The 14,406-nt window shown below is 36.2% G+C and overlaps 1 protein-coding gene across 1 annotated transcript; it reads left to right on the forward strand.

The window, feature by feature from the left end:
• The first annotated feature begins 4 nt into the window (after positions 1-4).
• On the forward strand, positions 5-12,493 carry LOC112553413 (VPS9 domain-containing protein 1-like). Its single transcript, XM_025220614.1, is given in 16 exon segments — positions 5-110; positions 2,042-2,222; positions 3,189-3,261; positions 3,555-3,647; positions 3,959-4,091; positions 4,473-4,587; positions 5,010-5,072; positions 5,722-5,774; positions 6,542-6,629; positions 7,221-8,100; positions 8,102-8,729; positions 9,069-9,162; positions 9,207-9,282; positions 9,642-9,714; positions 10,286-10,390; positions 10,962-12,493. Coding segments are annotated over 15 exon segments (2,649 nt in total). The 5' UTR covers positions 5-110; positions 2,042-2,147; the 3' UTR covers positions 11,062-12,493.
• Positions 12,494-14,406: the final 1,913 nt, after the last annotated feature.

Genomic DNA, 14,406 nt, shown 5'->3' on the forward strand with positions numbered 1-14,406 from the left:
TGATAATATGCTAATCGCACGAGTCGCAGGAACAGGGGAGACTATTTTGCTGTCTGCTATTGCTCTATGTCAGTGCGTGCCATGGACATTGTCGGACGATTATTGAACGAGTAAGTTTTTGCCTAAAACAAATCGCTTATAAGCTGATAATTCAACTTGAAAAAATTAGGAGACAGCAGATATTGTTAATAGTTTGAATTTTCGACTTCAATTTTCAGCATACTTTTAGTTTATTATCTTCAAATACTGTGAAAGTATGGTTATAAACAGTTTAAAAAAAAAAACAACCAACAAAACACGTACCACTCAGCAACATCTACATGGGTCACGAGACTATACTATAAAACTTCGTCGTATTGACATACAGTTAAGGTTCAGTGAAATTACAACAGCAAATGTCACTGACACTTATGGGCACTCGACTTTGGTTCTCGACTTTGCTTTGGCACACATGCAGCTATGCAATCATAGTGATTACATACAGATTAGCTACACATGACTTGAATACCAACAGCTTGCAGTGGTAATATGCCAACTAGTGAGGAGAAAGTCATCCTCGTTATTCAATCGAACTGCTGGTTTTCCACAAGAACAGGCTTTTAGGAGCTTAGGACATTTCCGTTTCCTCCTTTCATCTTTAATTTTAGTACTACACATGCCAGAAGATTTTCTTTCATTACTCAAATTATAGAAACGACATACATAACATTCATCATTGTAAATCTATGCAGAAGATTCTTAAAAATGTTAGTGTTTTGTGACAATTTTATTGTAAAAATGGAGTTCCTTAACAGAACAATTAAACTCTTTAGTCAAGGATTCACTGAACAATGTGTACTCATTAATTTCAGTAATTTTACATGTCGAATTAAATCACTTTGTAGTCTGCCACTTGTACACTAAAGAAGCTACAAATATTTAAGTCATTTACTTATTTGATCATATCATCTGATAGTAACCCTTTCCAATAATACTGTCTTTTCAAAAATGAGTTCCAAATCATATATTTGCAGCATGTATATATAATCTAGATTTTGATGAATTAATGCCTTGTACAAATTTAGAAATAAACTTTTGTCCAAATATTTAGATGTTCTAGTTATGTCAGTTATCCAATTCTTGTTCCCTACCATCCCTTGAATTTGAGCATCAATGGATATAGTTGAAGGTCCAGATAATAATTATGTCTTCATTAGTCTTATTTATGTTACACAAGTTTTCACTAATATCAGTAGTACTTATATAATTCCTACTCTTGATTTGTTCTACCAACAAGTAGCACATGACATTTTGATACATTAAATATGGTAGGTTAATAATGTCATTTTTTTAGAGCATTATATATGTAGTTTATCACATTGTTTTATATATATCTTAGTATCATCAGAGAATATATTCCTAGTACTTGAAATCTTCTCTGGTAAGCTTCTGGTGAAACTGTAAATAAGATTGGTCAAAGAATACTATCATGAACGATGAAGGATTCTGCTTAATACACTGATTTTATTTGATTTTTCTATTCTTACCTTAAAAAACTGTTTTCTCCCAGCTACAAAATTATGAATCAATGTTGGGATACTCCCCCCAATTTCATATGTTGCCAGTTTTTTTTAAAAAAGTCTTTCATATGATGCTGTTCTTTTTCTTGTTCCTAATCACCCCCAGTGGAGCACAAGGCTGTAATATGCTGTATCAAATATCTATTTAAAATCTAAGTATACTATAGATCATACTTGTTGACTAACCTCATTTTACAATTGATCTTTGTTGTTTTTATGTACGTTTTGTCTGCATGTGATTCTGTGTTTTGTTTGTAGCTGAGTGATTTGTATCTGCAGATTCCTGATTGTTCTTATAAAATTTCTCCATAAAAGCCCTGATTATTTTAATGATGAGAGAAAAAAAAAATGTATTTTTGCCTTTGTAAACAAAGAAAAGTAAATTTTTTAAAACCAAATTATCAAATTTTTAAAGTTGATTTATGGATTAATACGATGCAAATTTTCACTAGTAATAATGAATAGTTCCTTGTCTCTGTGAGCTTTATATTCAGATGGAGAAAAATATTACAAGACCATTGAAAGGACACAAAATGATTTGATGCCATCAAGAAGAAGTGCACTTAGTCCTGTTGCAACCTTAGGAAAATGGAGCAAGCTCTAAGTTCAGTGATGAGAAATATTGTTGATGCTCAACGTCTGGATGATGAGGATCGTAACAAGGTTTGACATGAAATCATATTTGGCATTTTATTGGTAGTTTGCTTTCAGGATTAGGCCTTAACAGATGAAGTTTGAATTTTAAGTATAGTTGACCTATGACCTTTAGTTAATTGATCATGTTACCAAAATACTAATGCTCTGTGAGGAGAAAAGGGCAGGGAAGGGATTTGAATCTACACATGTCCCACCAGAGTAAAACTAGGCACAATAAGGTTATATTTCCTTAAAATTACTGTGTCCCAATGTTGAATGGTCTAGCTAGATCTTCTTCTCCAGTTGAATGAGAAAGAGAAACAAATGTGGTACTGGCTTACTTATAATATGGAAGTGGTTGGACCCTTTACAACCATTTCCAGTTGGCTTTTCTCTATTTGCATCTCTACAAGGCCTCACAATATGTCAGTATACTTCTTGATAAGATTTGCACTGTCACAAAAGTGCTATTGTTCTGTAATAATTGATTGATATTAACATAAGCTTAAGTTTATGTTACTCAGTGATATGATTAAACATAGCCTATAATAAATTGCTGCAGAATGTTAATGCTATGTAGGTTATTACTTTCACACACATGAGTCAAATAAAGATCTGAGTCGATAAGAGTTACCATAGTGACGCTTAACAAGGTATGTGCCTTTAAGGTGAGGATCAGTTTTGTTTCACTTTTATTATTTATAGAAAACATGGGAAACACATTTTTTTTTTTGCAGTTATAATTCCTGCCGTATCTTTTAAACAATTGTTTACTGAAGCAAAAAGATTTAGAGATTAACCATTTTTGGTTAATATCTTTTATGCAATTCAATCTTTTGTAACATATTTTGAAGTTTAGCATGTGGTATCATTTTAATGCATGTCAGTAAACTGGTTTCTAGTTTTATTAGTACGTAAGTACATTAAATTTTGTATTTTTCGAAATGTTATGTAAATCTTTAAAATCTGTTTTCTGTTTTAAATGTTTTCTAGGAAGCTTATTTGAGATACCTGGAATGCATCTTGGGCATTGCCAGTAACTTACTACAAAGTATCAGAGATGCAGGTAAATAAATGCTAGTACTAATTTTTTCATGTTGCATTTTTGTTTTGATAAAAGTGTGTATGTATGTACATACGCTCCAAGTTACTTCTGTGTGTGTCTGTTTAAGTATACGTATACAAATAGGAACATTTCTCCTTCTCCATGCTCACACACAAAATTGAATATTTACATTCACTACAACACCTGCAGCATTCTATTTCATGGAAGACAAATTATTGTTTGCATGCTTTTTGGTTTGCTGCTCATTTTGTCATTCATTTGTTTTGGGGTCTTGGTGGGGGTCTTTATTCAAGGTGGTTCGGTTTTGATAACAAAAGAAATTCAGAAGCAAGTGCGCCTGGCACAACAGTGTATTGAAAGGGTTGCTGTTCTCATGGACAAAATTGGTAAGTGTATTAGGCATAGTTATGTGGCATGTGGCATCTGTTTACAGGGCTGGCTGCTTGCTTTGCTGTGATATAGCTTTAGCTGTTGGCTCAATACCGATTCCCACAAACCTTGTCATACAATTACTAGTCGTATGTTTCCTCTAGGGTGTTCTGAGTTCACAGATGTTCATATCTTGAAAATCATACAAAAAAAGGAAAACTTCTAGATTTGATGGAAAAGTTGTAAGGCATCTGTAGATAAAATCTTTTGAAGAATGCTGACATTTTCTAGAACCTGTGATGTAAATTACACTCCTTGTACTTCTAAGGTTTAGGCCAGCCAGGAACAGTAATGATACCATCTGAGGCACAAATACCTGATGAAGGAACACCATTTAAATCCAGGTCTTTTATCATTGTACCACCTTTGTCTCCAGAGCCATCTGCAAACACTTTTTCTCGGTATGTGGTTATTGTAAGTTTAAGTCTGTCTGTTATCAGTGCATAATACTGCCTGGACTGTTACGGCTGGCTACTTGTCTTTCATCATTCCATTTGGCATTCTATAGACAATATGTTTGCACGTTACGTTGCATGATTCCATTTGTGTGTGTGTTATTATTTGCAAAGTGCCTTGAGCTTGCCTGTATAAGTTACCTTTATTATTATTAAGGCAGAGGAAACTGAGTTCTTTAATTTGTGAGATGTGAGTGTACCATTATATCCTATCATTTATATCCTTAGTGTCTTTATATTTGTAAAAGTTTGAGGTAAAGAGGTTGTTATTTATGCCAGCTTACAAAATCTTGTTGTGTGTTAGATGTTGAGTTGCTTATTTGCTAGGGTGAGAAACAGAACGCCCATGGAGATTGCTTATCAGAGAAACCAGCAGCTAATGGCAGCATACAGAGAACGCATGACGAGAATGAATAAGCGAGATCCTGGTGCAGCTAGCTTAGTGAGTAAGCATTGCATGTGTGCTTGTGCGTATGTGTGTGCGCACATGCATGTGTTCATTGGTATGAATGTTTCTATTAGACAGCTGAAAGTTGTATTTATTTTTAATGATAACACTAATCAGATCTTACACAAGTCTTTGGGTTGGTCAAAAAACTTATGCTGATGTTTTAAAAAGCACAGTGTGATATAGTGTGCATTATTTCTGGGTCCATTTTCTCCTTGGTGAATGGAAAAAGATGAAAATGAACCTTTATTGATGTGCAAGTTACGATTATTATTGCCAAAAATTTAAGGAGCTTCAACCACAATTTTTTTTATCTTTGACTTAATATGTTTCCTAAGACTTTTCATTTTCATGAATGGGTCTGTATTTACTTACAGAGGATGCAAATAACATAAAGCTTTTTTTTTTGTTGGCAGAGTTTGACATTGCAAAGAAAGATGGCTGAAAATTTAGCCATAGCCAGGAAGCAGGAAATGGCTGTAAGTCTTTTTTCTTTTCTAATTTCGAGGCTTTTTTTTTTGATATGCCATCATGAATGTGGTAAATAGTCATTACTGCCACGTCATGTGAATTGAGTTTGTGTCTATAAAATGGTATTTGTCATTGAGATGCCATTTTATGTCTTATATATGCCAATTTTTTAAATAGAAAATAATAGGATTTAAGAACATAATAAAGCCAAAATATCTTAATATTATAGAATAAAATGACGTACATTGTAGTAGTGTTTTTGAAAGATTATCTGAGGTAAATAAATTTTAATAATTTTTCATTTCAATAGCTGAAGACTTCTTTAGTACATTTATTTAGATAGCTGTCTATTGATATCTGACATCAGACCATGAAGAGAGTAAACCTTTGAGAATAGGGTTTTTCAAGAATCACAAAAGTATTCCACACAAAATAAAAGGGATGTCTCCATAATATAAACACAACAGTTATTTCCATGAAGGAGACAAAAAGAAGCATTCTACAAGTGATGCCAATCCATCGAAAGGGGATTAGGCAAATTAATTTCCTTTGAAAATCCAGGATCATCAAGACTAATTAAAAATGCAGTTTTTCTTGTTAACTGTTTACACTTTATCAGGTAAATCCTGTTCATTTGCATTTTTATTTGTATCATAGCTAGCCAAAAAGATGCAGGAAAGACAAGAAAGGCTTGAAGCAGAAGCAGCAAAGTAAGTGGACACCACAAGATTGCATTTCCAAATATCCCAAGTATTCTTGAAAATATTTATCATTTCTTCCAGTAACTAGGATATTAAAGTAAACCAAACTGAGTAAGCTAGCCGAAGAAGCAGAGAAGATTGGCTTAAAGGTCAACAGAAAGAAGACCGAAGTGATGAGAATCAACAACAAGCAGGAACTCCCAATCCAACTTCAAGGAGAGAACATCCTGGAAACAAGACCACTTCACGTATCTGGGGAGCATTGTCAACGAGGGCAGTGGAGCGGATGATGACATTAAAAGCCGCAACAGGAGAGTTGGGAGACCAAAGCAGTCTTGGAAAAGAACAGTATAGAGCGAGGCAAAGGACATCAGAACCACCTGGACCGAACTAAAGGGGGCTGCCCAAAACTGGGTCTGCTGGCAAGGTGTTGTTGTGGCCCTATGTTCCTCAAAGGAGCAGCAAGGAATAAACTAACTAAACGAGTCAACCACAGTTGGTCTTGTATGATTTTGTTGATTTTGGTTTATTATACTACTGTCACTGACTTTTCCAGCAGCATGTTCCCTTTTCAGCAAAACTTCATTGTTTAAAGAAATGCCTAGGATTAGATATGCGAATTAACATTTTTGGGATAGGACAAAATATGCACAGTAATGTGCTCCACCCTATAGCTGCAGATAAGTTGTATGGTCTCAAAAGAATACAACAGATATTTCATGATGTTGTTTGCATACCTTATCAGGGAAAATATTTAGGAGTGTTTGTTATTTCAGGCGCTTCACAGCACCCATTGGGATGTCTGAAGAAGAGCAGGAACAGAGGCATATCTACAAGAAAATACTAGAGTACGAACAAGATGCAGTGAGTATTGCATGTGTCATGATTTTCTGAATGCCTCTGTCTCTGGGTCGAGCGACCTCACAACTCATTATGTCACTGTCTCTGGGAATGAGTGACCACACTTCTCAACATATCAAACACTGCCTCTTGGGGTCAGACATTGTCTTCCTGGGCCATAAATATCCCAGCATACCCATAAACTAAACAATTCACAAAACAACACAAAATGTCTTCATGGCATCTGCCAGGCCCATCAGTCTGTGGCATTAGCCAGACCCAAACACTCACAGCCCATCTCCCGGCCCACAGACTGCATCTATTGACAGTTACAAACAAGAACAAAATTACTCATTTATATCTATTGAAAATAATACATCAAGAATTCAACATACAGAATCCCAAGATGTACAAAAATACAAATACCTCACCTTTCTTAGCAGACACAGCCTCCCCTTCCCCATATATAGTGTCTTGGCATTCGCTGCATCTCCTTGGAAGGTGAAGCACTGGCCTGCGTTTGTCCATATTGTAATGCACATTGAGCCTTAATGGGAATTTGGCATTATAAGAATTCTTTATTATTATATCTCTCTTATACTTTTTGTTGCACAGAAATGGCTGCAAGAGTGGCGAACTAAATTGGAAAGTAATTCTCAAGAACCAGAGCTTATTTGTCGACTTATTCAAGATATTCTTCGATGCACTGACCATCCTCTCACTGTGATGCTGAAAATATATCGAGAGAAAATATACGAGAAATTGTATCCACTTGTTGCTAATAAGAAGCAGAAACTTTCTGCCATTATAGTGCCTCTGCCAGAATCCTTATGGCCACCAGAGTTTTGCTACAGTGATAATTTTGTTGCCCAAAAGAACATTGCAACAAGTGAAATAAACCCACAGTTTAGTTTTGAAACCCCACTGTTTGATGATTTGAGTATGAGCCTAGAAAATGAAAGAAGAGATGAAGATGCTGATCAGTCTGCTTCCGATAATGTTACAAAAGTCAAAGATATGACAGCTGCTTCAAATGATAGCACAGGTATTGAACATATCTCGTCCAAGTCATCTCTCGGGAGTGCAGCAGATTTAGACAGAGAAACCAGGACCACCTTTGACAAGGATGAGATGAAAAAAGAAGTAGATTTTGATATATCAGAAAATTCACAGGGTATAGATGGGGTTAATAAAAGCACCCTTGACACAGACGCAGGAAAAGGTGACTCTCCATGTCTGCCATCAAAGGAAGAAGGATGCATTTCTTCTGAAACCGACTGTTTTACAAAAGAGTATGGTTGCAATAGCACGGAAAAGAACTTTGAGAGTGAGGGAAAAAATCATTTGCCTGCTGATTCCAACATAAACTGTGCCTGCGGAAAGGATGCTAAAAGTGCCTTCATAAATACAGAGGCAGAAATGAAAGAAGGACATGTGATAAATTATTCTTCTGAAAGTCTTGGTGATGATAGCAAATCTTCCAGTAATTGTAGAATTTATGGAGAGTCAAAACAGGACTTCAGCAGTCCACAAACTGAAGAATCCCTCTTATCCCCAAAATTACTTAGTTGAAGCTGTACAGGAAAACAAAAAAGAGCTGAGTGATTCTATGGCACAGAATAAGAAGCTGTCTCAACAGCTTGCATATGAACAAGAGAGAATGGCCAAGATGCTGCACCAGGTGAGTCAAGACTATGAAAAATATAATGAAGAAAATATGGATGACCTGTTTGATGATGGTGAAGAAAATGAGTATGAAGATCATGAGAAACAAATGCTGGCCCATTTGCCTGAATCAGATCAAAACACTGTCTCAGTTTCTCAAACAACTATTGGTCCCAACAGTATGGTCTTTAGGTCACTTTCTGGCATGGTTCAAGAGTTTCCCAGCTTACCGAGTGTAGTTGATGATTCCTCAGAGATAGAGACATTATCAAGCCAGGCATATGAAAGGCACTTGAAAAATATCTCAGCTGATGTGCATATGTATATGGAGAAAATGCTTGTACTTTTCACTATTGCATATGAACAGTTGGATTCTCCGCTGGGCAGGGACCAGTGTTATGCATCACTTGAAGAAATGTTTTTCAAGCCATTGTGGAAATTTCTGCTTATGCTTTTCAGGTTAGTTACAATTATGTCCTTTTGTAGAGAAGTAGACAAGATCTTCACTTTGAGTTTTGTACCTTAATTTATAGCTCTGGATTTTTTTTCCAGTAGTGTGGTGCTTTGTCTTTTTGCGTATCCTAATCAAGCTTTTTAAATTTTTTTGGCTTGGTTTTCTTATTTGTTTTAGACCTAAGAAACTAGTATTTCTTGCCAGGGAAAAAGGGTTATTATTTCCTAGGTGACAAAGGCACATATGGGAATTACAATTGTTCACAGTTGGCACAGTTTGGGCAATGGCAAAATAAGCAGTCATTTCTATATAATATTCATAATATTTGGAACTTTTTCTGCCAGACTGGTACATTACAAAGAGGAGCTCACAGCTGCTTGCAAAATGACTCAGATGGTTGATGCTACGCCACAACAACTATGCGTGACACCTAACTGTGTCTGTCAGAATCAGTAGATGGGACCAAGATTCCTGATGTCCAGCCATATAAAGCAGCTATTGAGGAACTTCGTCGTATCAGAGACCATTACACCATGCTTAGTAAACTGGAGTGTGTTGGTAAGTGTAGTGAGCCACCAAATGTTTCGAGGCAGTCTGGTGGTGCAACAGTTTAAGTGCTTGTCATTAATACACTGAGGACAGTTGTTTTGTATTTAGATCTTGTCTCTCTATGTATGGCATTTGTTGACATAGCCTGCTCATTGTAAAACACCAATTAAAACAAGCCATCAGATATGCTAAATATTATTGTTAATACAAAAGTAGTACTTATATTTAGGTCTCAAAGTCTTGAAATGTCTACCAACACCATTTTCACTCTTTAGTAGGGGATTTAGTGTTCTTATATCTACTTAATTTCTTGTTTTTGTTCGTTCCAAACTTACCATTATTAAAAAGAAAAAATAATTTTTTTGCAGTCAAAGTTGTACGTCTAATATTTGATTGCATCAAAGACTTTTATCAGAATCAAGGGACCGAGGTGCCTAGCGTGTAAGCAGAATTTCACTTTTCATTTAAAATATTGCATTAGTGACTTTATTAAGAGAAGGTTTAAATCATGCATCTATTGTTAAGAAGAAAGGGGAGGTTAAAGGTTTGGTTTGCAGGGCCGTGCTTAGGGGCAGGCGGACGAGGCATCTGCCTAGGGCCACGCGCTTTTGATTGATATGGTAACTAGGCATATGGAAGTGTAGTCAGCCGTGGCGTGAGGGCCCCGCACATGCCCTTTGCCTCGGGCCCCGCGGGGACTAAGAACGGGCCTGTTGGTTTGTAATGATAATTTGTGTTCAGTAGTGGTAGGACTGGTATAATGTTTATTAATTATAGGTTTACTTTGCTTTTTAAGCATTGGAATAAAGGGAGCTAGTTTTATTTTGTTTTTGGTTTGCCTATGCAAGTGAAGTATGTGACCATGACTATAAATGTGAAGCAAAGTAGCTGGAAATGGGTGAGAAACATTGTTAGGGGGAATTCACTTTTTTGTGGGGGAGGTTTGGTGTGAAAAGGAAGATTAAAGCCCTGCCTTGCTTGATCTGCATCACTTTCTGTTTCTTTTTTTTAGAGGAGCTGATGACCTACTTCCTGTCATGAGCTATGTTGTAGTAAAGTCTCAGCTACCACAGTTGGTGTCAGAGTGTCGTGCACTGTCGGAATTCATCCATGAGGGGTCAGTTCTGAGTCTTGTATAAATGTTGTTGATTCTTACTTACATTTCATATAGGGACAACACCATATAGTACACCCAAGCAGAGATAACCACATATGTAATTGCATGCTTGACACAGTTGTTGAATATAGTGTTATTGATTCCTTAGTGTGTAGGTCAAATATTGTAGAATTCTTTTTCATTTTGCTGCTTATGCATCTTAACTGTTTGTGAACAATGGTCACAGAGTTTATCAAGTAATGGCTAAATTGCTAGAATCTGCAAATGTCCTTCAGCTTTATTTTCTTGTTATACAACCTTAAGAATACAATCTTGGTAAGGATAAATTGCAGCACCACATTATTTTTTGACTTGCTATGATAATGGCTAATTTACAGATAGTCCACCATTGAATGTGTGACACAGCAATTCTGATATGAGTAAAAAAAAAAAACCCTGTCATTGAAAAGCAAACATTTATTTGCTTGAAACTGTGCATCCATGTCTTTAAAATTACACATTGTTGTTTAACATCAAAAGCTGTAAGGGCTTTGTTACACCATTGATAAATTTAAATTTTTTTTATTGGCAGGTACTTAATGGGACAAGAAGGCTACTGTTTGACCACTGTAGAGACAGCTGTATCATATATAGTTACTTCAGATCTACCAAGATTGTGTTCTCCTAATTGAAAAAGAAATGACTTGTATCATAATTTACATCACACTAACATTATGTATCCTGGTTCTCCACACTTTTAATATGGTTCTTGCATATTGTGTGAAATGTATGCATATTTAAAAGATTTGCATAATTATGCCCAATAAACATGAATTTATTCTTTTTCACAACCACAGACAAGCATGCTGAAATGCAAAAGAAAGAGAATTTATTTTTATTTGTACAGTAATAGAAATTGCCATTATGTAATCTAGTCATAGCGACAAAATAATTCTTTTGCTTTGAAGATGCTAGTGCAAATTAAAATCAAATGCAGTACAGTTTTTTTCACATTATGAAATATGAATGTAACAGTTTTTAAACTTTTTTTCTCCTTAAAAGCCTTTGTTAATTACTATTGTTTTTCATGAAGTTTCATGAAGCCTGTGTTGGTTTATGACAGTTTTCTGCTGTTGAGAGCAACCTCTGGGTGAATGACAACTTTCACTTATATATAATTCATGTAGGACGAAGTTATACTGTCACCCATTATTTATAGAGCTATTTAATGGACCATCAATTGCTTATATTAGTACAAATTGAAGTTTATATAGTTTTTTTTTAACTTTATATTTTTATGTTATTGTACAAGGTATTCGTAGCAGATGCTAGCATGACGTGTGTGTGTATACACACACACACCCGGGCTGGTCTAAAGTTTGAAGAATTTCTTCTTCATGAATTTAGTGTTGTTGTATTTTTGTACATTGAACCTCAATATTTAATTAAGAAATTCCCTGAAATTCATCCTCCAGGACAGAAATCATACTGTTGAATGACTGAAAACAAAAAGCATCTGGCATCAGCATAATTGAGGTGCCAACTTTGTTTCCCAGCAAGATTGTGACTTTCGTCTTCTTACAAGAATCAAACACCCACTGAAGTAGATCCTCTGGGACTGACAATATCAAAGCTCTTTTTCCCCATTTTTGTTTTTGGGAGATGAAGTGCAAGGAAATTAGATATCAAGGTTCAGTGCACAAAAACTCTTAAGTAAAATTCGGTAAACTTTTGGACCTTCCCATATGCTCCCAGTTTTTTTTATCATTGTGAGATTAACTCTTATTCCTCTGACAGTTACACGATCAGTAATGGTTGCATTTTATATTTTCTTTTTTAAACAAGATATATTTAGCGATCTTTTACAGCATTTACTCAGCTGTGTATAACAGTATTTTGTAATTACAGAAGAACCAATTTAAATTTTTACTCAATCCACATGAGAGAAAAGAACAAGGTGGGAGAGAATTTTAGATTACTTGTGTACCGTGGACTATTTGTTTTTCAAACGCATGAATGTGCATATACATTCCATACATCATGTATGTGTGCTTTGCGTATGCATGCTGTCTCAGAATATTGCAATACATTTTTAGAGTAATTAAATGGTATTGGGAAAAGTGACTTTATATTTGGAAATTCATACATACTCATTGAAAAGAAATATTAAAGAGAGAGTGAGATTAAATAAGCCAACCTTGTTCACCACTCAAAACAGGTGGTAAAATACATGCTACGAAAACAACTAACTCATGCCATCCAACAACTGAAGGCCTTTAGGAAGCTGATTATGATTGTATTTTTTAAACATTTGTATATTTTTTTTAAAGCTTCTATGAGTACTATAATAAGGGTATTCGGCGTTCAACAGGTGATGTCCTTTCGCTTGACGGACTGTCTTCTGCGTACGGGGAGGGAATGCCATGTCCAATTCTAGGGAAGTGGAGTTTATACTACATCAAAGAATAATAAACAGGATAACTGGCACGTGAACCGACTAGGGGGCCCAAGTACACAATTCTATTAAGTATTTAGCAAGAACCAGTTATAAGTAGCAGTCGATCGGTGTACCTGCACGGACACAGGCCACTCGCATAGCGATACTTTCATGCTCACGAACACCGATCAGGAACGAAGTACACCCTTACCAGTTACCAACCACTGCTTTGTGAAAATGTATATAAATTCTTAAAATTTTGTTGGAGAGGTCCGTTTAAGGATTTTATAAAACGCTCTCTTGTTGCCATTGCAGTGATGTCCGGGTGGGTATGAGTTCAGATCCCATGCACCTTACAACACGAATATTTTTCTCTGGCAGTGACGCTGGTCGTAGAAGTTTTTCCTACATTTGCTCAGGTCGCCTTTCTTTTCCCCCGTAGTATGAAATCGTCACGAGATGGAGGCACTTTTCTATCAAACAGATGAACATTTAGTGCTGTACGTAATATTAAGATATAGTAAGCTGAAGGGAATGACAAATAATTCACTCCAAGATTAAAGCACACGTACGAAGATATAGAAACGGTTTGTTGGTTCCGATGGAACTGGTGACAGCTTTTCACTGAGAGCACTTAGGGAGTGTTCATGATAAATTAATCGTCGGTAGCAAGTGTCAAAGGTTAATTACACCATCGACATCAGCAGCTCGTAGATTAATTCATGTATGCTGTTGTCGACCGACTGTATCTTACTGTAGCGTAAATGCCACTTTCTACGAATTGTTTCTGCGCGGTTGTGATTAGTAATTACAGTCTATTTATCCTGCATGGAAAGGACACCCGGGGATTGGCTGGGCGAGAAGAAGAGGAAATAACATTCATGAACCGGATGGCAGATTTAGGCGAGGTCCAAGGAAATGATGAGGACGACGATGTAGACTTTTATACTTGACGCACTGACAAAAATTCCGGAATGATTAATATGTTGCAGCTTTAGTAAACACTTGCAATGGGAGCTGGGACTACGGTGTGACCACTGGGGAGACCCTGGGTTCAGATTTTGTCTCGGGACACTCCGTATGAGACACTCGCAGGGCTAGCCGTCGGAGGCTTTCTCCGGGTAATCATAGTGCAGACGGTGCCTGTCATTAATACAGTGAGGATTGGCTGTCCTGGATTCAGATCTCGTTTCGGCACGCTGTTCTTTCTATGCGAGTTTGCATTTGTTTACAGAGCTGGCTGCTTTGCTCGGCGTAAAACACATGCAATACCCACCCTCTCAGAAAGTGTGAAATCACCTCAAGATGGAATAACTTTTAAATTCCTACTTAAAACAAAAACAAACCGAGTGGAGTTGTTCCCAAAAAACCACAAAAAACCCCCAAAAAACAAAAACAAAAACAAAACATAAAAAATAACAGACACGCGTGTTTTCACAACTAAATTTAAATAAAAGGGGGGAAAAAACCCAACAAAGATTTGAGAAATGGTCTTGATGAGCAGGATGTTATGGTAGATTGAAGTGGTGATCAAGAGACTTCTCATTTGTCTTTACAGCGGAATACACCCTTTATAAATAATTTTATATGTTATGAACTT

Source organism: Pomacea canaliculata, linkage group LG12, assembly GCF_003073045.1.
Source record: "Pomacea canaliculata isolate SZHN2017 linkage group LG12, ASM307304v1, whole genome shotgun sequence".
Taxonomy (NCBI): domain Eukaryota; kingdom Metazoa; phylum Mollusca; class Gastropoda; order Architaenioglossa; family Ampullariidae; genus Pomacea; species Pomacea canaliculata.